The 25,310-nt window shown below is 47.9% G+C and overlaps 1 protein-coding gene across 1 annotated transcript in view; it reads right to left on the bottom strand.

The window, feature by feature from the left end:
- LRP5 (LDL receptor related protein 5) overlaps nt 1-25,310 on the bottom strand; it is a 130,889-nt gene that overhangs the window by 20,601 nt on the left and 84,978 nt on the right. The window contains exons 8-13 of the mRNA XM_044682058.1: nt 11,926-12,142; nt 9,945-10,234; nt 8,447-8,673; nt 7,083-7,267; nt 1,887-2,210; nt 988-1,204 (exon numbers count right to left, since the gene is read on the bottom strand). Of these exons, the coding sequence (XP_044537993.1) occupies nt 988-1,204; nt 1,887-2,210; nt 7,083-7,267; nt 8,447-8,673; nt 9,945-10,234; nt 11,926-12,142 (1,460 nt within the window). The remainder of the gene's footprint in view (nt 1-987; nt 1,205-1,886; nt 2,211-7,082; nt 7,268-8,446; nt 8,674-9,944; nt 10,235-11,925; nt 12,143-25,310) is intronic.

Raw genomic sequence — 25,310 nt, 5'->3', positions numbered from 1 at the left:
CGATTCACTCCGTCATGGTAGTCAGAGGCAGAATTCGGGGTAGGTTGGGGGCTGGCTGAAGAGCCATGCAGGTGGGCATGGCTGCCACCAAGACTAGTGCCGAGAAGCCTTGGGAACCACGGTGAGGCTCACGCCTGGCCACATACTCCTAACGAGCCCTTAGATCTGGGGGAGCCGGGCAGCATGGCAGGGAAAGCACCAACGGAGCCAGGAAGCTCTTCTCGCGTTGGCAGAATCGCCAGAGGACTCCATAGGGCATGGAGCGCCTGACCTGAAGTCAGGAAGCCAGTCTCACACCTACTAGCTAGGTGGCCCTGGACAAGTCACTTAACCTCTGTCTGCCACAGCTTCTCCATCTGCAAAATGGGGTTCATAATAGCTCCTGCCTCCCAGGGTCAATGTGAGGATAAAATAAGTTTTTATTACTAATTTATAAATAGAATATAAACTATAACTATTAAATTTAATATTTATTAAATAAAGTAAGTTTTTATTATTATTTTATTACATCATTATATTATCTATTATGTATAATATATATTATGTTATAATTATTATATTATAATGTTATTATAATATTATATTGTATTATTATATTATTATTTACAAATCTTAATTTGTTGTTGGGTCGTGTTTTTTTTAATCATGTCCAACTCTTCATGACTCTATTTAGGGTTTTTGGGGAAAGATACTGGAGTGGTTGGCCAATTCCTTCTCCTATTTGTTTTCCAGATGAGGAACCTGAGGCAGACAGAGGGAAGTGACTTACGCAGGGTCACCGAGCTAGGAAGAGTCTGAGGCCAGATTTGGATGTAGGAAGGTGAGTCTTCCTGCCTCTGGTGCCCTCTGAATGCTAGCTGGCAGCAGCCTTATCATCCGCCCCCTCCCTCCTCCTCCCCATCCCTCCAGAGAAACCAGGACTCTGGCTCTGGGGAAGACGGACGTGGACAGACGCCCCCCTCCCCTCCCCCCCACCCTCCCCAGCACCCCATCAGCACACTTGCCTGGGTCCCGTCATCTTTGGCCCTCTTGATGTTCTGGCGCCCGTCCACCCAGTAGATGAACTTGTCCAGCGGGTCGTAATCGATGGCTTTCACGTTCCTCAAGCCGTGCAGAGGGAGGACCACGTCCGGGCTGTGTTGGTCATCCGGAATCATGCGGCTGATGGCGCACTTCTGACTAAACAGCAGGAAGGATGTAGGCGCTGAAGTGGGGAGCAGAAAGGAGAAATGCTAAGTAAAGGGAGGCAAAGCCGGGCTCCGGGCGCTGCTTCTACGCTGGGGTGCCAGGCAAGCTTCCGCCTCATTTCAAGGCACCAGAAAGACATGAATGGATGCCAAGAGGCAGCCCCCTTGCCCAGCTCCAGGGGGTCTCCTGGGTGCTCTGCCCATTGCCCGCGAGGCCCCCCTCACGGTTCCCGTCCGGAGCTCCGATTCTCGTCTCCAGGATCGGAGGGTTACTTTTCCACCTCGAGATACACTGACTGTAACACCCGACTCCCCTCAATCCCTCGCCGAGACTCTGACGGTCCCTTTTCTGGCTCGGGAGATTCTGAGACGTGAGGGATGGCACCCCGTGGGGAAATCCCGTTTTGATGAATGCTCGGGATTTCGGAATTCTAGGGACACTTCCTGCTCTCAAACACGGACTGAAGAAAAATCCTGATTTGTTCTAGTCTAGTTTCGTCTGTGCCCCCAGTGCCCAGCCCAGGGCCCGGCACACAGGAGGTGCTTAATGCCCTCCGTGAATGGCTGAGCCCACTCATCAACTCAAGCCAGCGTGCCACCCCCGTAAGGAGGCAAGTCGCCAATCCCCCTCCCAGGCTCCTAACCCCGGGGCGGCTGATTCTTGGCGAGATTGGACAGAGGAGGGTCCCAGGCACATACAGCTGCAGTTCCGGTGGTTTGGATCCAGCGTATAATGGGTCGCACATCCGCATCTGAAACCATTGGGGATGGCCAGGCACAGCTGCCCGCAGTGCCCGTTGTTCTGGACACAGTCATTCAGACCGTCCTGGCGGGAAGAGTGGAAGACCAGAATGTCCATGACGAAGTCCAGATGTCCCTGAATCAGGGTCCGGTTCTTGCCGTTGACCTTATCCGCTCTCTCGATACTGTGGAGGTTCCAGTCGGTCCAGTAGATGTAGTCACTGTACTGAGTCAGTCCAAAGGGGTGCGGGAGGTCGTCGGCAATGATGATCCGCTCCTGCCCTGAAGGTTTAAACGTGCATCGTGTTAGCAGTCAGAGCCACGCCGAGGAAATGCCCCCAGAAATAAGGAAATACTCGGTAACAAGGAGAGGCGGTCAAGAAGGGAACAGCCCAACGCGGGTTCGAGGGACAGGACAGAGATGGAGAGCAAAAGGCGGTTGCTGTAGCCCAGCGAGGCAGAGGGAGGGACTCCGATGGCTCCCAAATATCTCCATTCTTTTCCACCTCTGATGCCCGGCTTCTTGGACTGATCAAACCCCACCCAAGGCCACTGTCCAAGGAGGGCAGACCTCTCAGATGGCCAGGAATCCGGTTCTCCTGCCAGTCTCCTGTGCATCTACTCCCATTCTCCTGAATCCTATCCCCGACTCCGCACTCAGGCATTTTTGCCCACAAGTTGGGGGAAAAGAATATCATCAGCCCAAGAGGAAGGGCCCCTTGGACCATGGAAGGAACGGCCACGGCTCAGTCTGACACTGCTCTGGGGCCCCAGGACCTTGGACAGGGTTTCAGGAGGATGAGACCTCAGACACTAAAACATCAGGGCTGGCTGTCACTCTCGGGTGCCCCAGAGTTAGTGCGCTGCCCCCACACATCAGTCACACTCCCAACAGCCGCAAACATCTGGTACCCGGCCGAGCATCAACGGGGAGAGTCACTGACCAGCCCCAGTGGAAGACAGCGGTGCTAAATCCATGGAGGCTGCTCATGAGAGACCCCTGAGCCACCCTTGGGTGAGAGCCCACCAGTTCAGGTGGGTTCCTGATTCTCATGCCGCGCTAGCTGGCTTATTCCAACAACCACCAGTGTGGCTCAGGGAAGAGCATAGAGCAGAGTCAGGAGAGATGTGGGCTCAAATGCTGCCTCTGTACTTGACAACTAAAGTCACTGAACCTGGGACTCAGTTTCCTCATCCATAAAATGGGGAGAATGGCAGCCCTACCTCATATGATGAAAGGATCGCAGGTCATAGCTCAACTCCCACGTTGGGGGATGAAAGAACCTGAGGGGTCGTCTAGCCTAATCTCACCAAGAGGAGGAAACTGAGCCTCTGAGATGATGGGTGACTCATCCAAAGTCACACAAGGGGGAACCACAGTTAGGATAACACAGGATCTGGCTGCATCTACATTGAAGGACCAGAAGGCATGGAATATAATATTTCAGAAAGCAAGAGAACTAGGTCTACTACCAAGAATTACCTATTCAGCAAAACTGATTATATTCTTACAGGGGAAAGGATGGTCATTCAACAAAATTAAAGACTTTCAAACTTTCATAAAGAAAAAACCGGACTTAAACAGAGAGTTTGCTGCTCAAACACAGAACTCAAGAGAAACACCATAATGTAATTAAGAGAGTGGGGCGGGGGGAGAAAAACAAACAAAAAAAAACCCTTTTCTTTAAGGGACCCAATAAGCTCAATTGACTTATATCCCTAAAAGAAAAGAAGATATTGGTAACTCTTAAAACTTATTATTAACAGGGTAGATAGAAGAAGTACATTTAGAGGGAACAGGGACAAACTGTATAGGATGAAATGTCAAGATATATGTATGTATGTATATATGTGTGTGTGTGTGTGTGTGTGTGTGTGTGTGTATTACTAGAGGTAAAAAAAAAAAGGACATAATATTAAGAGAAATGGGAAAACAGACAAAATGGAGTAAATTTATATTCCATAAAGAAGTGCGTGGGGCAAACAGGGGAGAAGACCAATTACAATGGAAGGATAAAGAGGTTGGAGAAAGGAAATACTTAAATTCTTAAGTGCACTGAAATTAACTTAAAGAGGGAAGAACAATCAGATCCATTGGAGCAGAGAATTGATTCATGCCCTATAGAAAAGTAGAAAGGTAACAAACGGACTGGTAGAGAGGGAAGCAACACTAGGAAGGGAGAGGGCAGGGGGGGACGGAGAGATGGCGGAGCTTTAAAGAGTAATAAGAGGGGAATAAGAAGGGAGTGGGGAGAAAGGGAAGTACAATTAGGGAGGGGATTGGGGAACTGTTTAAAAACAAAACACTGGTATAGAAGGAAATAGTGAAAGAAGAAAGGACAGGATGAGGAGAGAGAATCAAAATGTCTGGGAATACACAGTTGATAATTATAACTCTGAATGTGAATGGGATGAACTCACCCATAAAACGGAAGCAAATAGCAGAGTGGATTAGAAACCAAAATCCTAACATATGTTGTCTTCAAGAAACACACATGAGACAGGTAGACATACATAGAGTAAAAATAAAAGGCTGGAGCAAAATCTATTGGGCTTCAACTGGGAAAAAGAAGGCAGGAGTGGCAATCATGATTTCTGACAAAGCCAAAGTAAAAATAGATCTGGTTAAAAGAGATTGGGAAGGTAATTATATCCTGATAAAAGGCAGTATAAACAATGAAGAAATAGCAGTACTCATCATGTATGTACCAAATGGTATAACATCTAAATTTCTAAAGGAGAAACTGGCAGAGCTCAAAGAGGAAATAGATAATAAAACTATACTAGTAGGAGACCTGAACCTTCCCCTATCAGATCTAGATAAATCAAACCAAAAAATAAATAAGAAAGAGATAAGAGAGGTAAATGAAATCTTAGAAAAATTGAGTTAATAGATATATGGAGAAAAATAAATAGGACAAAAAGGAATACAAAGTCACACAAGTGGTAAGCATCAGAGAGATCTGAACTCAGAACCTGTGAGTGGGGAGCTGGTGCTCACTTCAAACCTTAATGTTATTAAAACTTCAGCTCCTCCTAAGGCATGATGAAGCAGAAAAGAGAGAGAGGAGAGGAAATTCAAGCGCAGAGGCCCTTCATTGGGCCTCCATTAAATTTAAAAAGATTTCAATAACATTTTGCTTTCCTTTTCTTTTTTGCCAAAAGAAAACCCTTACCTTCTGTCTTACTATCAATTTCTAAGTCAGAAATAGGGCAAGGGCTAGGTGAAGGGAATAAGTGACTTGTCCAGGGTCACACAGCTGGGACGTGTCTGAGGCCAGATTTGAACTCAAGTCATCTGTCTCTAAACCTGGTGTTCTATCCACTGAAACACCCACCTGGCCTTTAAAAGGACACACAACAGAATGAAGGGAAGGAAAGGGGACTTGGGGTTCAGCAACAGCATCCATGGGGGTCAGCCTCCACAATTCCTAAGCACAGTCATCTAGGCCTGGTGGGGGCTAGGAGGCTGATTCCCATTTGAGGACTGCAGGGAGAGGCTCCTGTGGCTCTAAGATGCCAGTCAGGGCTAAGGGTACACAACAAATGCCAGGATGCCAGTCCCTTCGAGCATCCCTTTTACACCTGCAAATGCCTTGCACCCCCTCCCCAAGCAGAGGGGAGGCCCCCAGGGCAGGAACCCACGGACTCTTTTCCCGATAGCTGGCCCCGTGTCTTGCACCCAAAGACTTGAACTGAATCAAAGCAGCCATTCTTTGAACTGCCACCTTGATGGACCCCACATCATCAGAGACGGGCAGGACCCTGGGGGCTTTCCCAGCTAAGACAAGAAGGCGTCAGTGTCCAGAGGGTCCAGTCTGAGAGGGTGTCCCTGCCATCTAAGCTGAAGCCACTGGGGGCCTGAGCTGAGGAGGACCTCCTTGCCTGGAACCATAGACAAGAAAGCTGAGTCTGGCTCCAGGAAGGCTCGGGTCAGGCCCCACCACGGACTCTGTCCCTGGACAGTCACCCAGACTCTCAGGGACTGCAGGAATGGCTGACATTCAGAGAAGGATAGAGTTGCAGCAGTAAAGGGCTTTCCTCATCTTGGAGGGCTCCGGACCAAGGCAAGCCCAGGGAGGGAAAGCCAGGAGGCTCGCTGTTTGTCCGTTCTCTGGCGGGACAAAGGAGAGGAAGGCAGAGACCTCACTGCCACCCAGGGCCACTCCCAGGCCATCAGTATCCCTTGGACCCTGTACCGGGGAGAGAGTTCTCAAAGCCAAGACAAGAAGGGGAAGACTTGTTGTTCACTCCGATGCCCTGTCTGATTCCTTTTTTTTTTTTTTTTTTGAGAGGGAGAACTGGACGGTTGTGATGGACACGTGCCCATTCTCTCTCTGTGTGACCCCGGCAGGGCTGGCCTGCTCTCACTACTCCACAAGGCTTCAGGCTGGGCTGGCCCTCACCCTCAGGGGTCTCGGGAGGCTCCATCATCACAAATGGCCTCCACGTTAGAATCAGGCTTGGACACGGCCTGTTCCCAAGGAAGGGAGTCGGGAGATGCTGAATGGGGATTTGCAAAGGCATGGTCAACGTTCCAGAGCTATCCGACCTTTCCCCAAAGCCCCACTTCACCAGGCATCCCGTATGCGAGGCCTCTCCTGATACCCCCATCATCCCCCCCTAATTATCAGTGCCCTCTGTCTCTTGAAATTAGGGCTGCAGGCGCATGCCACCTAGAGCTGGCAGGGGCAGGAAACCCCTCCTTTGACAGAGGAGGAACCCTCGGCCGAGGGGGAAAGAGAAGATTTGAACCTTGATCCCTTGACTCCAAACCATGGGCTCTTTCCACTGGACCACACTGCCCCTGAGTTTCCTTTGCTGATATTTCCTCCTCTGGGTACATGCTGCCTTTCCCCAGGAGAACGTAAGCCCTTGGAGGGCAGGGATGGCCACTTCCATTCTGGGTGCCCCCCGCTACATCACCCAGAGCCTGGCACACAGAAGGCGCCCAACTCATGCTGGTCTAGTTGAACAAGCCAAGACTTAAGTTGTTTATTTCTCTTTCCCCACTGGAACCCTCAACCCGGAGTGGATCCAGAACCCGTCTGGCTGGGTTCATCTCCTCTGCCCTGCACACACTGGCTGGGGATGCCATGGACCGTCCCCTCTGCTGCCAGGGCATCGGGGCAACAGGGTTAATTACGTTCATACCCAGCATGTTTGAGGACTCAATCATGTTGGTGTCCAGATCAGTCCAATAAAGCCTCTGGTCGGCATAGTCAATGGTCAAGTCGTTGGCCCGACCCACTTTGTCCACCAGAGTGATGCTGTTAGTTCCATCCATGTAGGCCCGGACGATCCTGGGCTTACCGCCCCACTCTGTCCAGTAGAGGTACCTGAAATGGGGCCAGAAGGAAAATCAGCAACTTTTAAAAGGTATAATAAAAGGAGAAGGAGAGGTGGGGGAGGGGGAGAGAGACAGAGAGAGAGGAAGAGACAGAGGGGGAGAGAGAGAGAGAGAGAGAGAGAGAGAGAGAGAGAGAGAGAGGGAGAGAGGCAGGAAGGGAGGGAGAGACAAGAGAGAAACAGAGAGAGAAGGAGGGAGAGAGGGGGAAGAAGAAGAGAGGGAAAGAGATAGAGAGGGAGAGGGAAAAGGGGAAAGAGAGACAGAGATAGAGACAGAGGGAAAAGGGGAGACAGAGAGAGAGATAGGAAGAGAGAGAGACAGAGAGAACAAGCACACATTCCAGGGCAATAAGGGACCTTCAGCGTAACTAGGTGAGTTATTTTTTTGTTTTTGTTTTTAATAACCCTCACCTTCCATCTTAGAATCAAACCATGTATTGGTTCCAAGGCAGAAGAGTGGAAAGGGCTAGGCAATGGGGGTCAAGTGACTTGCCCAGGGTCGCCCAGCTAGCAAGTGTCAGAGGTCAGATTTGAACCCAAGACCTCCCACCTCTAGGCCTGGTGCCCTACCCACTGAGCCATCCAGCTGCCCTGTATGTGGGGTATTTAGAAAAGCTGCCTTAGTGCTGTGGATTAAGGCAGGAGCTTTTGGACTCCTGTCATCTGTTGAGCCTCTGCCCAGGCCTCATTCATTTTTTCTTCTTTTCTGTTCCAGTCAGGACCGTCATTGGTCTGTCCCTTCTGGAAATGGGGAGACAATGGCCCTGGGCCCAAGGCCCTACAATGCATGGAACATTGGTGCCAGAGTCAGGAAGACCTGAGTTCGAATCCAGAAGGAGGCTCCAATTGGGGATAGGGCAGGGCCTATTACATGTATGATATCCTTTATAAAACAAGCTATTCAGCACAGATTGACAGCCTCATGCCAAGCCTCCTTCTTTCTTCTTTGTATTGGGACATGTTGATGTTTGTTGCTATTTGCCAGGTCCTCATTATTAAAATGAAAATGAATTCGTTATGAGGATGTAGAAGGCCTCTGCCCCCTCCCCCGCCCCCTCCTCCGCCCCCCACCCAGCACCACTCCAGGCACCACTCCGGGCACCACTCCTGGCACCACTCCGGGCACCACTCCTGGCACCACTCCAGGCACCACTCCGGGCACTCCTTACCCTTTGGTGGGATCCAAGGCCAAAGACCGGGGGTTGTCGAGGTCCTTCCACACCAGAACCTGCCTGTACTGGCCATCCAGGCGAGCCACCTCGATGCGATTGGTGCCCGTGTCTGCCCAGTAGAGGTTCCTCCCCATCCAGTCCACAGCCATGCCCTCGGGGTAATCGAGGCCAAACTGGATGACGTGCTCCACGGAGCTCCCGTTCATGTAGGCCCGGCTGATGGTCTGCAAGGCCGGAGAGAGACAGAGATCATTCTGGGAACGGTGCCTACACAAGCCCGGAAGCCTTCCTGCGGCTCGGGGCCGCCCCAGTGCCTGGAAAGGAGCCTCCACCTCCCAGGGGCAAAGGAGACGCTGGGCGCTCCGTCTCTGGGACCCCCAGGGCAGGCAGGGTGGGAGCCCCTCACAGGAGCATGTCAGGAAATCTAGAAAGTAACACGGGCAGGTCTTGGAAGGAAACTAAGCCCGGAAAAACGTGGTGCCCAAAGAGCAGGGGCCCAAATACACACGGTCACCCAGGTTAGGGGCTCAGGGACCCAGGGCCAGCCTTGACCTTAAAGCCCAGCGAGTCCAGCCCCCTCGTTATAGACAAAGACCAGGAGGGACGTGGCCGAGGTCACATGGGCAGTAAATGGCCAAGGCAGGATTCAAATCCAAGCCCAGAAGTCTCTCCACTCCAGCCTTCCCGACCCACCTTGGTGGTCCCTGTGAGGGTTGGGCTAAGCCTTGGCCTTGGGGGGAGTAAAGCTGGTGGGTGGGATCGGATGGGAGGAATATTTGGGAAGAACGAAGGCTCTTCTGAAATCTGAAGCAACTCTAAGAATCCATTTAGAGCAGAGATCCTTAAACTGGGGCCCAGGAACTTCTTGGTTTTTACAATTTTGGTCATTGTTAGGGGGGTAGCTAGGATAGCTCAGTGGGTAGAGAATCAGGCCTAGAGACAGGAGGTCCTGGGTTCAAATCTAACCCTCAGACGCTTTCTAGCTGCATGACCCTGAGCAAGTCACTTAACCCCCATGGCCTATCCCTCATTGCTCTTCTGCCTTGGAACTGATATCCAGCATTGATTCTAAGACAATAAGCGATAAGGCAAAGGGTTAAAAACATTCTTTTAAATTGTCTCATCTAAATCTAGTGGGCTTCCCTTATCACCTTCTGTATTTTATTTAATGCATTTAAAAACCCAGGGCTGAGAAAGCTTCCCTGCACTGCTGCCGGGGGGTCCAGGACACGAAAACAGGGGAAGAACCTCTGATTAAGAGGCAGCAAACGGGGTCATCGGGAGGGATTCTTGTCTGTTCCCTGAAACTGGCCTTTTAAGGAGCAGCTGGGGCGGAGCCTGAGACTCAGAAGGGTCAGCCCCCCACTTGGCCCCTCCGTCCCCCCAATCCTGTCCCTCAGAGCTTCCCCGATTGCCCCAAACCCTCCTTCCGGTCAGCCTCTGGACGTTCGGGCAGAAGCCCCGGGCGGGGGGGGGGACCCACAAAGGGCCGCACCTTCAGGCTGACGTCCGTCCAGTAGATGTGATTGTTGGAGACGTCAAAGTCCAGGGCCGAGGCCTCCTTGACGCCGGTCAGCGGGATGGCCACGTCGTTATTGTTGGTCTCCAGGGAGATCCTGTGGATGGCGGCTCGGCTGGTGAAGACCAGAAAGGCTTCGGGGATGATGCAGGTCTGCAGGTCGTTCAAAAGCTCCAGGCCGATGGGGCAGCCGCACTTGGTCGCGTGGGGCGTGAAGAAGCAGAGGTGGCTGCAGCCGCCATTCTTCTCCGCACATGGGTTGGTGCCTGAAAATAAGCCGCCGGCCTTTACGTGCAGGCCCCCCCCAAAGAAACACTGCCACGGGCCCAAGGACCTTGGGGGGTCCTCAAGGACCTTCAGCGGTCGGGGTGGCCCTCCTGGCTGACGGGAAACGCTGGGCTCAAATCCAGGCCCCGTCCCGTGCCCAGAGTCCTGCCTCTGCTCCATCACTGACTCGAGTTCCCAAAGCTCAGTGGCCTGGGACCAAAGACTCAGTGATGTTGATAAAGTGGACGGTGTTTGGCTGGATTGCTTCAGGCCGGCCGGCCAATACTCCCGAATCTACTAAAACCCGGTTTCAACTCAAGTCCAAATCCTCAAAAAACCAGACTTCGTCCCATCATTCCCGACAGGCCAGCCTTCCGCCATGAGCAGAGACAGCCTTGCCTGTGCCCTGGCTAAAGTGGACAAATGTACTTCCTAGCTGGGTGACCCTGGGTAAGTCACTTCACCCCCACTGCCTAGCCCTTGTCACTCTTTTGCCTTGGAACCAATAGACAGGATAGAGTCTAAGACAGAAGGTAAGGGATCTTTTTAAAATGTAAGTGAATGAATGCACAAATGAACAAATGGACAAATGGACAAATGGCCCAGGTGGGTGCCTTTGCCCATGGATATATCATGTCAACAGATAATGTACCATTTTGAACCTAATTTTAATTTTGTTCATTTTACTCAAGAAAGAGAACCTGGTGGAGGGGACAGAGAATTGGCCTTGAAACCAAGAAGCCCTGAGTTCCAGTCCTATCTCTGACCCATCCTGCCTATGTGGCTGTGACCAAGTCCCCGAACGTCCCTGTGCTCTAGGCAACCCCTGAACAGGCCAAGAAGTGCCACCTTCATTTAGCAGAAGGAATCTCCTCCCAGGAGTCTCCTCTATCCACGGTCCCAGATGCCATCTTTAAGCCTATCATTTTCCTTGCATAGGAGCCCCTTGAGAGCAAGGAGAGACTTTTTGCTTTTCTTCATGTGCCAAGCTCTTAGCAGAGTGCCAGGCACGCTGTATGAGCTTAATGAATGTCTTTTTTTTTTTTTTAACCCTTGTACTTCGGTGTATTGTCTCATAGGTGGAAGATTGGTAAGGGTGGGCAATGGGGGTCAAGTGACTTGCCCAGGGTCACACAGCTGGGAAGTGGCTGAGGCCGGGTTTGAACCTAGGACCTCCTGTCTCTAGGCCTGACTCTCAATCCACTGAGCTACCCAGCTGCCCCCTTAATGAATGTCTTTTGATGCCTACAGGACAGGCTTCCTGACCTCCTCAAGAAGAATGAAGGATGCCTGAATCCTGGATTATATTTTTCTGTTTCGACCTGAATTTTCACACATTGAGTTTGCACAGGAAACCAAAGGGCAAAAATGGGAACAAAGCGAATTCCATTTTCCCATAGTGCTCCAAGATAAAATAATTATTAAATTAAATGTAAATAAATCTAGGATCTGGGTTAAAAATTTCTGATAAGGAAGAGCCTTTTGTCTCCCCTCCTCTTCCCTTCTTCCCAAGGTTTAAAGAGAAAGCTATTGCACCTAGAAGGAGAAAAGATCAGGCTCCTCTCCAAATCATCCTCAAGCGAGGTCCCCCCGGCAGTGCTAACCACCAGTGGTACGCCCATTTAACCAACCTGAAGACCACATCTACCCCACTTCCTGACCTCTGCCTCCCGCCTCCTGTCCTTCTCACCGATGACCTTGGCGACATTCACTGCTTTCAGGCCCATCAGGTCAGGCAGCTGGTCGATGATGATGTCTCGATTTGCCTTGACCTTGTGGACCCGTTCGATGCTTCGCCTTTGCCAGTCCGTCCAATAGATGTAGTCCCCCAACAAAGTGAAGCCAAATATATGGGGAAGTTTGTCTTCCAGGAGGGTTCTTCTCTTTGTGCCATCAATATTGATCACCTAGAAAATAAAAGGACAAAGGAAAAGGCCATTTTAAGATGGTGGGCATGAGGTAAGGGGAGTCTCCTGGTGGGGATGCCCTCCACTAGCACCAAGCAGTTTGATTCAGTTATGCATGCTTAATCAAAATCTATCAAAGCTATCAATATAAAAATATTCTAAATTCTGCATAATTTTCATAAAATCCAAGATTAAAAATTTTTTTCTGAGAGAAATTTCAGGAAAAGAAGCTCGCTAACTCCCCGAATCAAGAAAGTGAACTCTTTTAAAGAATGAGCCATAAAGAAGCCTGTGGAAACCATACTCTGCATCAGAAGATCCAGAATGAACTCTGGGATGTAGTGAATTGAACTAAAGGGGGTTGAACACATTTATTTTGAATGTAAACTCTTATGCCAAAGGGGGTTGCCCCCAATTGGCTTTTGTCAATGTGCCTACTAATAATCATTGGTTTTGCTCTCTTCCTCTTTTATTTCCCTATTATCTTCAGCTATTGTAACTTCCTCTTAGAAAATGCAATATTGTATGCACATCTAGCAAGAGAATACTTTTAGAGATATATCAGCTAGTTATGTGAAATGATTCATTGAGGAGACTGACATGTAAATATGGGAAATTTCAACATGCTCGCCTCCCAGTAGAATCACAGGGGGGATTGTGAAAGAGAATTTAAAACTCTCTTTGTTTATTTTAAGTTAATCAATCAAGAATTTGAAGGACTCCTCCTTTCACACTTAGTAAGAGCCTTTTACTAGAAAAAGTTCACACCCACAAAGACCACAAGCAGTGCCCCCTGAAGAAATTCAGCTGCTTGGAAAAAGTAACATCTCCATGATCTCCAATCTCTCATCTCCAATCTCCATGTGGAAGTCAGGTAGCCTCTTCAACAAGGGTCTTCCAGTTTTAAGCCTCTTCCTTCAGCCTGACTCACCATGCCAAATGTATCTTCGCAACGTGAGGCACAGAATGAATAGTAGAAAAAGCCTCCTCTTCAGCCAAATTCCCCAAAATACCTCTTCAGGAATCTTTGGGCTGCCTTTTTATAAGCAGTTTTTCCACATCACTTCACAGGAACCAATTATACTCTCCCAATTTGCCTGGCAATGCCCAAACCACACTGCTTGTGGTCTTTGGGGATGTGAACTTTTTCTAGTAAAAGGCTCACACTAAGTAAGTGTGAAAGGAGGGGTACTTCAGATTCTTGATTAACTTAAAATAAACAAAGAGTTTTAAATTCGCTTTCACACTCACTCTTGATTAGAGAAATGAAAATCAAAACAACTCTGAGGTATCACTTCGGACCTATCAGATTGGCCAAGATGACAGTGGATATGTCAAAATCTGGACGTTAATGCATTGCTGGTGGAGTTCTGAACTGATTCAACCATTCTGGTGGGCAATTTGGAACTATGCCCAAAGGGCTATAAAAGAATCCATACCTTTGGATACAATCATACCACTACTAGGTCTGCATTCCAAAGAGATTTTTAAAAAGGAGATGGACCTACTTGTGCAGAAATATTTATAGCTACTCTTTTTGTGGTGGCAAAGAACTGGAAATTGAGGGGACGTCCATCGACTGGGAAATGACTCAACACAATTGTGGTAAATGAGAGTGATGGGATACTATCGTGCTATAAGGAATGATGGGCAGGGTAATTTAAGAAAGAGCTCGAAAGACCTACGTGAACTGATGCAGAGTGAAATGAGCAGAACCGGGAGAACATTGTACACAGTAACTGCAATGTTGCAGAACAATCAAATGTGATAGACTCAGCTACTATCAGCAATACAATGATCCAGGCCAATTTGGGGGACTCATGAGATGGAATGTCATCCACTTCCAGAGAAAGAACTATTGGAGTCAGAATGTAGATGGGAGCATGCGATTTTTCACTTGTTTATTTGGATGGAGGATTTGGGGTTTGGGTATTTTAAGATTATTCATTTACAAAAATGAATAATATGGAAATATGTTTTCTATGTTTACATGCATAACCCAGATTGAATCTCCTGCTAGCACCAGGAAGGAGAAGAGGTAGGAGGGAGATAAATTTGATCATATAACTTTAGAAAACTTATGTGGAAATTTATGTTGTTACATGCAATTGTTAACACAATAATTAAAAAAAAAAGAGAGAGAAAACCCCAAAAGGAATCACAAAGATCCAGACATGACTGAAATTACTGAACAGCAACAATAAAATAACTTAGTACACATGTGACCCTGGCAAGCCACTTGTGTGCTTAGTTTTCTCATTGTGATAAGAGTTGCCTTTCAGGGCCTTTAAGACTATGATTTCACATTCCATTCTCCTGTGCCATGGCTCCGTGGCCGTTCTAGGTTGGGGCAAGGGTGGCCACGGGGGGTCCTTTTCCTGGATGCCCACTACTCTCTGGAAGTCAACCAAGATGCCACCAGGGGACACACATTGGTGCTGATGTCTCTGGAGACTTCATGGCTCAGTCATTCTGGGGAAGCGTCAAGTAGAGATAAAAACCATCCGTGGAGGATAAAAATACATTCAAACATCAAAACCCAGTTTAATGAAGTGGCTGATGCAGAACGAGAGATAAGGTGTGAGTTTGTTTAGAGATGAGCGCCAATGTTCTCAGCGAGGACATCTGAGCTCCTTGGCTCTTTGAACAAATGAGATGAAAGCCATGCGGCGCCACCAATCTCAAACAGCTGGATCACATTTCAGGCTCATTTGAAATGAAACAAATAATCCACGGGGAGTAGGAGACTTTGGACATGAGAATAACAAAAATAAGGATGGCGCCTGGGTCCCCGGCAATCATTTCAATGCTCTGTTTCTGAGTCCTCTGAGGGAAAATGGCACCAAATCAAGGAGGGCGGCAAAAGCTGGCCTTCACCTCCAGGGTGACTCCTTGGCTGGGTGGTCCTGAAGGCTGTCTTATAAGCAGAGGGAAGGAGCAGAATGAGTATAGGAGGTAGGGTTCAAGTCCAGCTAGGTGACCATGGGAAAATCACATTATGTCAGTGAGCCTCAATTTCCTTATCTGTAAGTGGAGGATAATAACCCTTTCTTTCTTTTTTCTTTAAAAACCCTCACCTTTCATCTTGGAATCAATACTGTGTATTGGTTCCAAGGCAGAAGAGTGGTAAGGGACAGGCAATGAGGGTTAAATGACTTGCCCAGGGTCACACAGCTAGGAAGTGGCAAAGGCTAAATTTGAAGCCAGGACTTCCAGTATTTAGACCTGGCCTTCCATCCACGGAGCCACCTACCTGCCCCTATAAGTCTATTTCCCAATCCTTTTGTGGGCAATCAATACAATAAAATCTATAGGACCCTTTGGAAACGCTAGTCTTGCTATAGGAAGGACAGCTAGAATGACTATTATTATGTAAGCATAATTACCCAAATAGATAGAAATGGGAAATTTTCAAAAGAAGAAATGCAATCTATCAAAACCCATAAAAAGAAAGCTCCAACTCACTGATAACAAGAGAACTGAAACTGAGGACAATTTAGATGATCACTTTACTGTAAACGGACTAGAAAAGGTGGCAGAAAAAAACTTGGCAAAGAAGCAGCTATGGAAAGGAGGCACAGCCAGTGACCACTAAGGCAAAAGACTGGTCCAACTGTACTGAAAGACAATTTGGAACTACATGAGAAAAGTCACCAAAATGCATATTTTTGGACCAAGCGATGTAACTGCTGAGCATCTAGCCCAAAGGTAGTTAAGAAAGAGATCCCTGTATATACCAAAATGTGGATGAACTGCAAGCAAAGATGGCGCCCACTGATTACAGGATGGCTGAACACATTGTGGTATATGAATGTGATGGACTATTATTTCACCATCAGAAATTACACAAATGAAGGATTTTTTAAATTTTTATTTTTATTTTTCCACGTTTCCATGATTCATTTTCTCTCCCTCCGCCTCCCAGAGCCGACAAGCAATTCCACCGGGGCGTACAAATGTTATCACTTGATACCTATTTCCATATTATTCATTTTTGCTATAGAGCCATCTTTTAAACCCTAAACCCCAAATCACATCCTCATCTATACATGTGATAAGTGATGTCACATGTTTTGCTTTTGCTTCCGCTCCCACAGTTCTTTCTCCCAACGGGAATAGCGTTCTTTCCCATAAGTCCTTCAGGAGTGTCCTGGCTTGCTGCATTGCGACTAGTAGTAAAGTCCGTTCCGTTGGATTGTTCCACCATGTTTTACTTTCTGTGTGCCACGTTCTCCTGGTTCTGCTCATTTCGCTCTGCAGCGGATGAAGGATTTAGAGAAACTTGGGAAGATTTCTTTGAGCCGATACTAACTAAGCGGAACTAAGAACAATTCATGTAACGGTCAAAATAGCGTATAGGAAAACCACAGGGATCAATAGCGGGTGCCTTTGGGGGACCCATGGTAAAGCGTGCCTCTTTCCCCTCCAAAGAACGGACGAATAAAGGGACGTAAGATGTAGCCGATGTACTGATTTATTTTGTTTAACTCTACCTCATTAAGAAGGAGGCTCCATGATGAGAGAAGGGGAGGCTCACTGGGAAATAAGAGGGACGTTAAAAAAACAGCAACAAAAATGAGTGTCCCCACACAGAGCATGGTGGAAGAGAGAACTGGCCTTTGGGCCAGGAAGACCCAGGTTCAAGGAAAGCCTTTGAGACATCCTGGCGATGTGATCCTGGGCCCTTGGCCTTTACCCTCTCTGTAACCCAGGCAACTCTCAAAGACTATGTATGGGAAGTCGTTTCTCACATCTGAAAGATGCGTTCTTATATTCTCCTAAGGTTAAAAAAATAATTTAATGGCCTTTTCAGTTGAGGTTACTTGGGGTACATAGTTAAAAAAACAAAGCTCCTCTGGAAGGAGACTCCTAAGAAAGGGAGGCCAGGGGCGGACCTGCTAACTCAGGAGGCCAGAAAACTTAGGAATATGTCAACCAAAGTGACCTCAGCCCTGGGTTTCATTGAATTTCCAAACTCTTCAGCTTTCAAAAAGGCTCCAGACACTGGAGAGTGGGGCCTCCATCCCTGGCCTCGCTGGCATCTCTCTCTGCCTAGGGCCATCTAAGCCACACTTAATAAATACCAGTTGTGTTCATGGGAGCTGAACTGCATGCATCAGGGGCTTCTAAGGCTCCGAGTTGTGCTTTCTGCTTCCTGGTTTGAGAGCTTTACTAATGAGCCATGGAGTTAGGAGCCAAGGAAGCCCTCCCAGGTGCCAACTCTGCTCCTACCCCATGGCATCAGCCAAAAGAAAATGGGAGCCACCAAGCCAATCGATCACAGGGTTTATCATCGGATCTGGGGCTGGAAGGGACCTCAGGGATCATTTCATCCAAGCCCCTCATTTAACAGATGAAGAAACTGGGGCCCGGGGAAGGGAAGAGATCTTCCCAAGGAAGTCAGCAGCAGAGCTGGGATGTGAGCCTTCCAGGGTTAGAAGGCAGCGATCCAAACCAAAGACGCCCCCCAAGGATCCATCATCTCTGGGACTAAAGACATTCTCCTCCTTCTAAATGCCAACCACATAGGAGTCCAAACTGGCATGAGGAGAATCCATAACAAAGCTCCCCCAACCACTTTTTCCAAGGTCCTTTGACCTCCTGAATCAATCTGAAAACAGCCCTTCCTGATCTCTGGCCATAGCGATTACTGGAACCGATTAGTAACATGTTGGCTGGAAGGCTTGGAAAGAATCAGGAATGCAAAGGATGGCTCTGGGCCGGTCCATTTCATGAGAAAACAAATAAGCTTCCAAAAGCCATTTCGTGAAACATCCCAGTGCACCTTGACAACACCCAACACATCTGGCAGAAATAAAAATGTCTGAAAGAAGACTTCCCAATAGCTTACTTGTGACGGGACGAATGTCTGCTTGGAGCCTATGTGACTTCAATCGCTCAGGTCTGGCCTGAATATTTCCAAGGAGGTTCTAAGTTTTCTGGCCACCTGAGTCAGCAGGTCTACCCTGGTCTGACCTTTTAAGGAACATTCTCCCAAAGGAGCCTTGTTTCTTGAACCCCATATCGCAAGAAAACTCTAAATGGTAAGCAGGATCAAAAAGTCATTCAATAATTTTTTTAATAACCCTAGGAGAACACAAAGAGGTATCCTTCAGATTTGAGGTTGAAGAAAAATTCACAACCTCCCAAAAAGGAGATGAGAAAAGAAAACAGTTATTCTAAATATAAAATTTTAAAGCTTCTGCACAAACAAAATCAATGCAACTGTAAAAAAAGAAAAACTATTGATTGAAAAAAACTACACCAACTATCTCTGATAAAGATTTGCTAGGTAAGCAATTAAGGGAACTGATACAAATACATATTGGGAAATGAGGCTCATCTACTTATTCAGGATAATATTTACAATTCTTGTTTTGCCTGAAAGGTTAAGTAATTTGAAATAGAAATGGCAGAGGATGGTAATCTTTATTTTTAAGGTATCCTGGGAATGTTAAGAGAAATCAAGGAAGACCCCCAGCACCCTGGGGAAGCATCGAGGCTGTGTCCATCCACTAGGGAATGATTTAATAAGTTATGGTATACGAATGGGATGGGATAGTTTGGAGCTTTAAGCAAGAGAGAAGCCTGGGGACACCTGTATGAACTGATGCAGAGTTTAAGTCCAAGATCCGCTCTTGTTTCTCTCTCTATCCTTCACCGTCTGGCCCCTATTCCCACTTCTTGCTCCCACCAATTGGCATCACAGCATTTGGTACAGTGCACATAGTGGGCACTCCTTAAGCGTTTGCTGCTTTTGAACACTATCTTGGCATACAAAAGACTGAATAAACTCAAGCAGCAACCTTTGCTCAAGGTTGGCCCTGTGCTCACAGATGCCACACTCCTTCTCCACCAGGTGAGATTCTGTCTGCATCCATCCCCTCTGAAGCTATTCTCCTTTTTACTTTGCTTGTATCTGTTCATCTCTATGCTGCCTCTCCCATTCCACCATGAGCCCCTTAAGGGCAGGGATTGTGTTTTTGCCTTTCCTCATATACCAAGAGGTTAGCACAATGCCTGCCACACAGTCAGGGCTTCACAAATCATTAAAGACCTCCTCAAATACCTTTTCCTCCTGAAAGTCTTCTCTGATCTCTCCTCTGCCTCCATATAACACTTTGTTTGCCCCTCTAATGCCTTTGTCAAATAGCTAGGGTCGTGTGTGGCTCCGTGCTGGTTTTCCTCCTAGAATAGAAGCTCCATGAGGGCAAGTCTGGCTCAGTCAGATCACTGTAGAAGGGGAGAGTATGGATTGCACGTGGAAGGACCTTTTCAGTTTGAAGATCTGAGATTCCCTTTTCCCTGGAGCCAAAGACCGGCCTCCACTAGGTGAACCGAGTTGAAAGGGTTGGAGGCCCTCTGCTCTACGAGAAGCCGATATCTGGGTGCCTTCTCAGATTCCAACAAAGAAAAAAACGGCGCTCCGCACCTGTTAGGTCGAGTACAATGAAAGCTGAGACAAAGACCCGGGGCGGGAATACCAATATTCTTCTGGTGACGTGGGTTGGCCACAGGGCCGGCAGGCATGGAACACAACAGTTGTTGAAGAACTGAATTTGAGAATCGCCCAAGAGACAATAAACAGGGAAGGCACAAGCAGCCTCCACATGTGAAAATAAAGAATTACAAAGGAGAACACTAGAGAAAAGGCGCTCAAATGATGGGATGGTCACATGGTAGCCATGAGGGGTAACTGCCAGAAACTGCAGGGACTTCATGGGTATCCTCAAAAGGTTAAGAGAAATCACGGAAGGCCCCCCAGCACCCTGGGGAAGCACTGAAGCCGTGTCTAACCACTGGGCAGTGGCTGAACAAGTTATACCGTATGAATGGGATGGAATAGAATTGGGTGGTGAGCAAGGGTGAAAGCAGGGATGGGAGAAGCCTGGAGACACGTGTATGAGCCGACGGGCACATTGTAAAAAATAAACATTTTCAAAAAACTTAAAGAACTCTGATCAATGCATTAATGAACCACAATTCCAAAGGGCTGATGATAGACGAGACGGAAAAAGACACGATTTTGGATACGGCCCATCTGGAACCTGGTTACATTTAATGAGACATTATTTGGGACAAAGACTTTCTTTTTCCTTTTTTTTCCCCCCGGGGGGAAGGGAAGGAAATGAGAATGAGAAATAAATTCTTGATAACTGAGGGGAAAACCTTAAAAATTCATTTAAAAAATGCATCCCAGCTTCTAAGAAACTCCTCGTACAATATTTTTTGCCTAGACCAGTTCACCTCTCTTTAGTGGCCCAAATCCTACTTTCCCTCCAAATGGCGATTTTTACTTAATTTCAGAAATAAAGCCGATCTGGTCGGTGTGGGTTTTCTCCTTCCTCTGCTGGGGAGGCGTCAGATCGTGGGGATACCAATATATTTTTATCCCGGATAATCTGTAATTCATCTCAGGTCACTTACCCACATTCGCCACCACCGATGTGGCTCCCCACTTGTGTTAGGTTATCTGAAAGGGGATCCCTGTGACGACAGGCTGTCCATCAGTGGAGATCAGCTGCTAGAGGCTGGACCCAGCCCATGAGTGTCCTGGCCAACATTCCCTGGCAGGAGGATGGGCCAAGCAGGGGGACAGAACAGACCCAGAGGAGACTTCCAGCAGGAAAAGGGCAAGGGGCTCACAGCAGACACTCTTCCTTTCCCCTCCTTCATTCCAACATTCACTCCCAGAATAATCTGGGATCTCTTGTAGTCTTACCCGTGTTCAAAGGAGGTGCCACGGTGGATAAAGAGAGAGACTCCAGCCCAAGCCTTCTAAGGCGAAAATGAATGGACCTCATCCATTCCATGGAATCTACCCATTTTCTCTTCTGAATCCACGTGGTTTCATATGAAATGATCCATCAGTGAGGGTGCAGGATGGGGAAAGGGAGTGAATAAGGATTTATGAAGTGCCCACTATGTGCCAGGCATTCTGCCAAATGCTCTTTTTCCTAAAATCCTTACCTTCCATCTTAGAATCAATACCGTATATCAGTTCTGAGGCAGAAAAGCAGTAAGAGCTAAGTATTGGTAGTTAAGTGACTTGCCCAGGGTCACAAAGCTAGGAAGTGTCTGAGGTCAAATTTGAACCCAGGACTTTCCATCTCTGGGTCCAGCTGTCTAACCACTAAGCCACCTGGCTGCTCCCAGTAGTGACTATTTCTATGGCACTTACCACGTGCCAGGCACTGGCTAAGTACTTGGCAAATAGTATTTCATGAGATCCTCCTGACAACCCCAGAAGGGAGGTGCTATTATTAACTCCATTTTACAGATGAGGAGACTGAGGCAAACAGTGGTTAAATGACTTACCCTGAGGTCAAATTTGAACTCTGATCTTCCTAACACCAGGCCTGGTGCTAGCTGCCTGAAGAACAGGATTGGAGATTTTGATGGTCCTCAGATATATATATATATATATATATATATATATATATATCCTGTCAGATGTTATAAAAGGGATTTATAACATATCTGACAAGTGAAGGATCTCAAAGGTGGGGAAGTCCATGGACTCTTGAGGAAGTCCCTTCCACACTGGGACAGGCAATTATTAAGTAGTTTCCCCTTTCATTGAGTTTAAGTTGGTCCCTTTGCAAGGACTTTGTCTGCTGCTCCCATCCCCTCCTTTGCTTTTCATTGTGCCATCTTGGTTCAAACAGACCGAGCCCAAAGCTTCCCACTGAAGGCAGCTCTAGTGTCACCTCCTCCAGGCTCGCCTCCCCTGGTTCCTTCATCAGCTCGTCCCCTACACAGACTCAAGGCCTTTCCCTGTTTCCTCGGGTCACTCTGGCTTATCAGTGGCGTTAAACCGCAGAGAGAGAAGGGAGCATCGTGCCGCAGGTGACGTCTGACCAGGGAGCGGGGCAGGGGGGCCCCGAGGCACGGATAAAGCCCACCAAGAAAGTGAAGGAAGGAAGGGAGGGAGGAGGGAAAAGTGGGGATTATCTTTAAGAGGAAAAGAGGAGAATCTAGACGCAAACCTGGGAGAAGATTCCTACAAGGAGGAGAGGATCCTGGGAGTTTTTCCTGGCAGTAACTGCCGCTCGGCATCTAGCTTTTACCCAGCTGGGAAGGAGGAGCTGTTTCTCTGGTATTCCTTGGAAGTGCTAATCTTGGGGAAAGGTGGGTGATTCCAGGGTTGGGGAATTTGCCATTGGAGGAGACCCGCTTGTTCCCTGAAGTACAGAGACCTGCCTGAGATCTCTAGATTTAAAAAATTAATATCCAAAATACTCCAAGCATTATATTTAATAAGATTTATTAAATTTAACTTGAAGCAAAAAGGAAACTAAAAGGCTAGAGTCAAGAGGGGGCTCACCCAAGCCACACACGTGGAAGAGGAGAGAGAGAGGGAGGAGTTACAGAACTATATAAACAATAAGGTAAAGACGCACGTAAATGAAAAAGGGAAAGGAATTCTGGGAGATGGAGTCCAAGGGTTCAAGGTTTTTTTCTAATTTCACAGATCCATCTGTCAGAAATCCACTCGCTGAAGGTAAAGCCCCGAGTTTGGTCTTCCGGGACTCTGGGTTTATCTAGGAACCACCCCAGGCTTTTGGGAAGGGCTCAAGTACATCTGGGAGTCCTTCCTCTTTATCCCTTTTTGACAATGCATATTAATCAGGTTAGCACAGAGTCGGATAGCTGGGTTTTATGGGTCTTAGTTAGAGAGAAAGAGTTTAGAGTAGCTTGAGTGAATTCTTATTTTTTAATGGTTGTTTTTTTAAACCCTTAACTTCTGTGTATTGGCTCCTTGGTGGAAGAGTGGTCAGGGTGGGCCATGGGGGTCAAGTGACTTGTCCAGGGTCACACAGCTAGGAAGTGTCTGAGGCCAGATTTGAACCCAGGACCTCCCATCTCTAGGCCTGACTCTCCTTCCACTGAGCTACCCAGCTGCCCCTTGAGGGAATTCTTAAGCAGAAGAAATAATTCACCTTAAGGTGAAAGAGGTTGGGGGGAGATTAGATCTATAGTTCTAGGAACCCACCTATCCTCTTCCCTTGACTCCTATTATAAAAAATAAACTTTGTTTCTAGAGCCAAGGGCTTGGTACTTTGCTGGCCTAGACGAGGCCCTCCATCCATCTAGGAAGGATTTTTATTTCAAAAGGTAAAAGCGGGACTGCCCCGTCCTAACAGGAGAGGCCTTGTGCCAATAACTACGTGCATCCAAAATGAATTCAGTGTCTCTGGAAGGTGCTTTTGGAGGGAAGGGGCAGGAGAACTAAGCGAATTCCAGGGGAACATTCCTCTAGGGTACTGGGTCCTGAAGCCCTCTCCTCACAACGACCCAGTCGGGCTATGATCCCATTTTACAGAGGGAGAAACTGAAGGGCTAATCATGGGTGCTCCATCCATCTGTCAAGTAGCCCTGATGGCCACCCAGTTATGAGGTGGAACAATGGGACGAGGATCTCGGATTTCTGCCCGTAAGTCCCGAGTTCTCTTCCTACGTCTTCATAGCTTCTCTAAGTGAAATGAGGGAGCAAGTTCTACCTGGACCCTTCTGGGACCCCAAGGCTCCACGGTCGGCACACCCCATGCCAAAGTTCAGCCAAGCCCGCTGCCTCTCTCCACCCCATGACCCGACACTTGGCAGAGCTTCACAGATTTGATCAGTTAACCAAACTCATATGAGCAAACAAGATGGCGCCGCCAAGTCAAAGTGCCGGTCCACAAAGAGGAGGCCAAATATCACGGCAGGATTCTGCTCTTTGTAAACTGCTTAGATAGGAATATAACGGGCAAACTCTAACCCCCGAGGAGCCGAACTTCTCAATCACACAGACATTTCGAGAAAAGCCATCGCATCACTGTTGGCTTGGCACCAAAGGGCATAGGGACACCACCTTCGGGTTCCTCATTGGATCAATGAACATTTATTAAGAATTGCAAAATCGAGGAGCAGCTGGGTGGCTCAGTGGATGGAGAGTTAAGCCTAGAAAAAGGAGATCCTGGGTTCAAATCTGGCCTCAGACACTTCCTAGTTGAGTGACTGTGGGCAAGTCACTTAACTATGAACTGCCTAACCTTTACCGCTCTTCTGCCTTGGAACCAATACACAGTATTGATTCTAAGATGGAAGGTGAGGGTTATTTTTTTTAAAAAAGGTGCCTGTCCTGAGCTTTGAGCTTTGTCCTTGGATGAAAGACAATTCCTGCCTTCTAGAAACTCTCGGTCCAAATGGAGAGACTGAGACCCATCGAGGCTCTAAGTAGATGTTGAAGGGTGGGGGGGGGGGGGGTCAGTGAGAGAATCTTCCTCACAGGACGAGAAGGAGCAGGGACGCTGCCATCCAATGAGGCAGCAAACACGAAAGTCCGCTTTAACTAACTTTTTTTTTTTTTAAACCCTTAACTTCTGTGTATTGACTTATAGGTGGAAGATTGGTAAGGGTAGGCAATGGGGGTCAAGTGACTTGCCCAGGGTCACACAGCTAACTAACTTTTAATGAAGGAATAAAAAGGGCAATTTAAACCAAGAAGGAAGGACTCCCCACCCCACCCCTCCCCTCCTGTCGCTGGGGTTCTGACTCTACTGTGGATATCGGGGATAGAGAGCCCTAATGATGGGAAGGGAGAAGGGATCAGGAGCCAGGCACGTCTCTTGGGAAGTCTGAAGCAGAACTTCAATGACTGATTTCGGTAAACTAGAAGCAGTCATCAAAATGTTTGTGCTCAACTGCAAAGCAGAGATACGAGTGAAGATTATTTAGCAAGTCTGAGGAGCCGCCTTCCTACGGGGACAACATTAAAGGAATGGAGTAAAACCAAAGAAGCTACTTTCTAATACTCGGTAGCCTACTTAATTCTGGAGAGACCCTGGGCAAGTCCCTTCCATTCCTGGGTCTCGTTTTCCTCATGTCTAAAGTGGGAGTCCGGCTGGATGAACACGAAGGACCTTTCCAGCTCGAGTTCTGGCCTCCAAATCTCCAGCAGCTCAGAGAAGACGAACAGACCGAGCCGAGGCTCTCTGAGGAGGCAGCTCGTCCATCGGTGGTGTCTGGGGGAGGCGGAGAAGCTTCTGCTGAATGGGACTGCTAAATGCTCTGTTAGCTTTGCAGGGAAACAACCCCAAAATACTGGGGAGGTGGGGAGGGGAGGGGAGAGGAGAGGAGAAGGGAGGGGAGAGGAGGGGAGAGGAGAGAGGAGGGGGGAGGG

Source organism: Gracilinanus agilis, chromosome 6 (genome assembly GCF_016433145.1).
Source record: "Gracilinanus agilis isolate LMUSP501 chromosome 6, AgileGrace, whole genome shotgun sequence".
Lineage (NCBI taxonomy): Eukaryota > Metazoa > Chordata > Mammalia > Didelphimorphia > Didelphidae > Gracilinanus > Gracilinanus agilis.
This window is presented reverse-complemented; position numbering and strand designations above follow the sequence as displayed.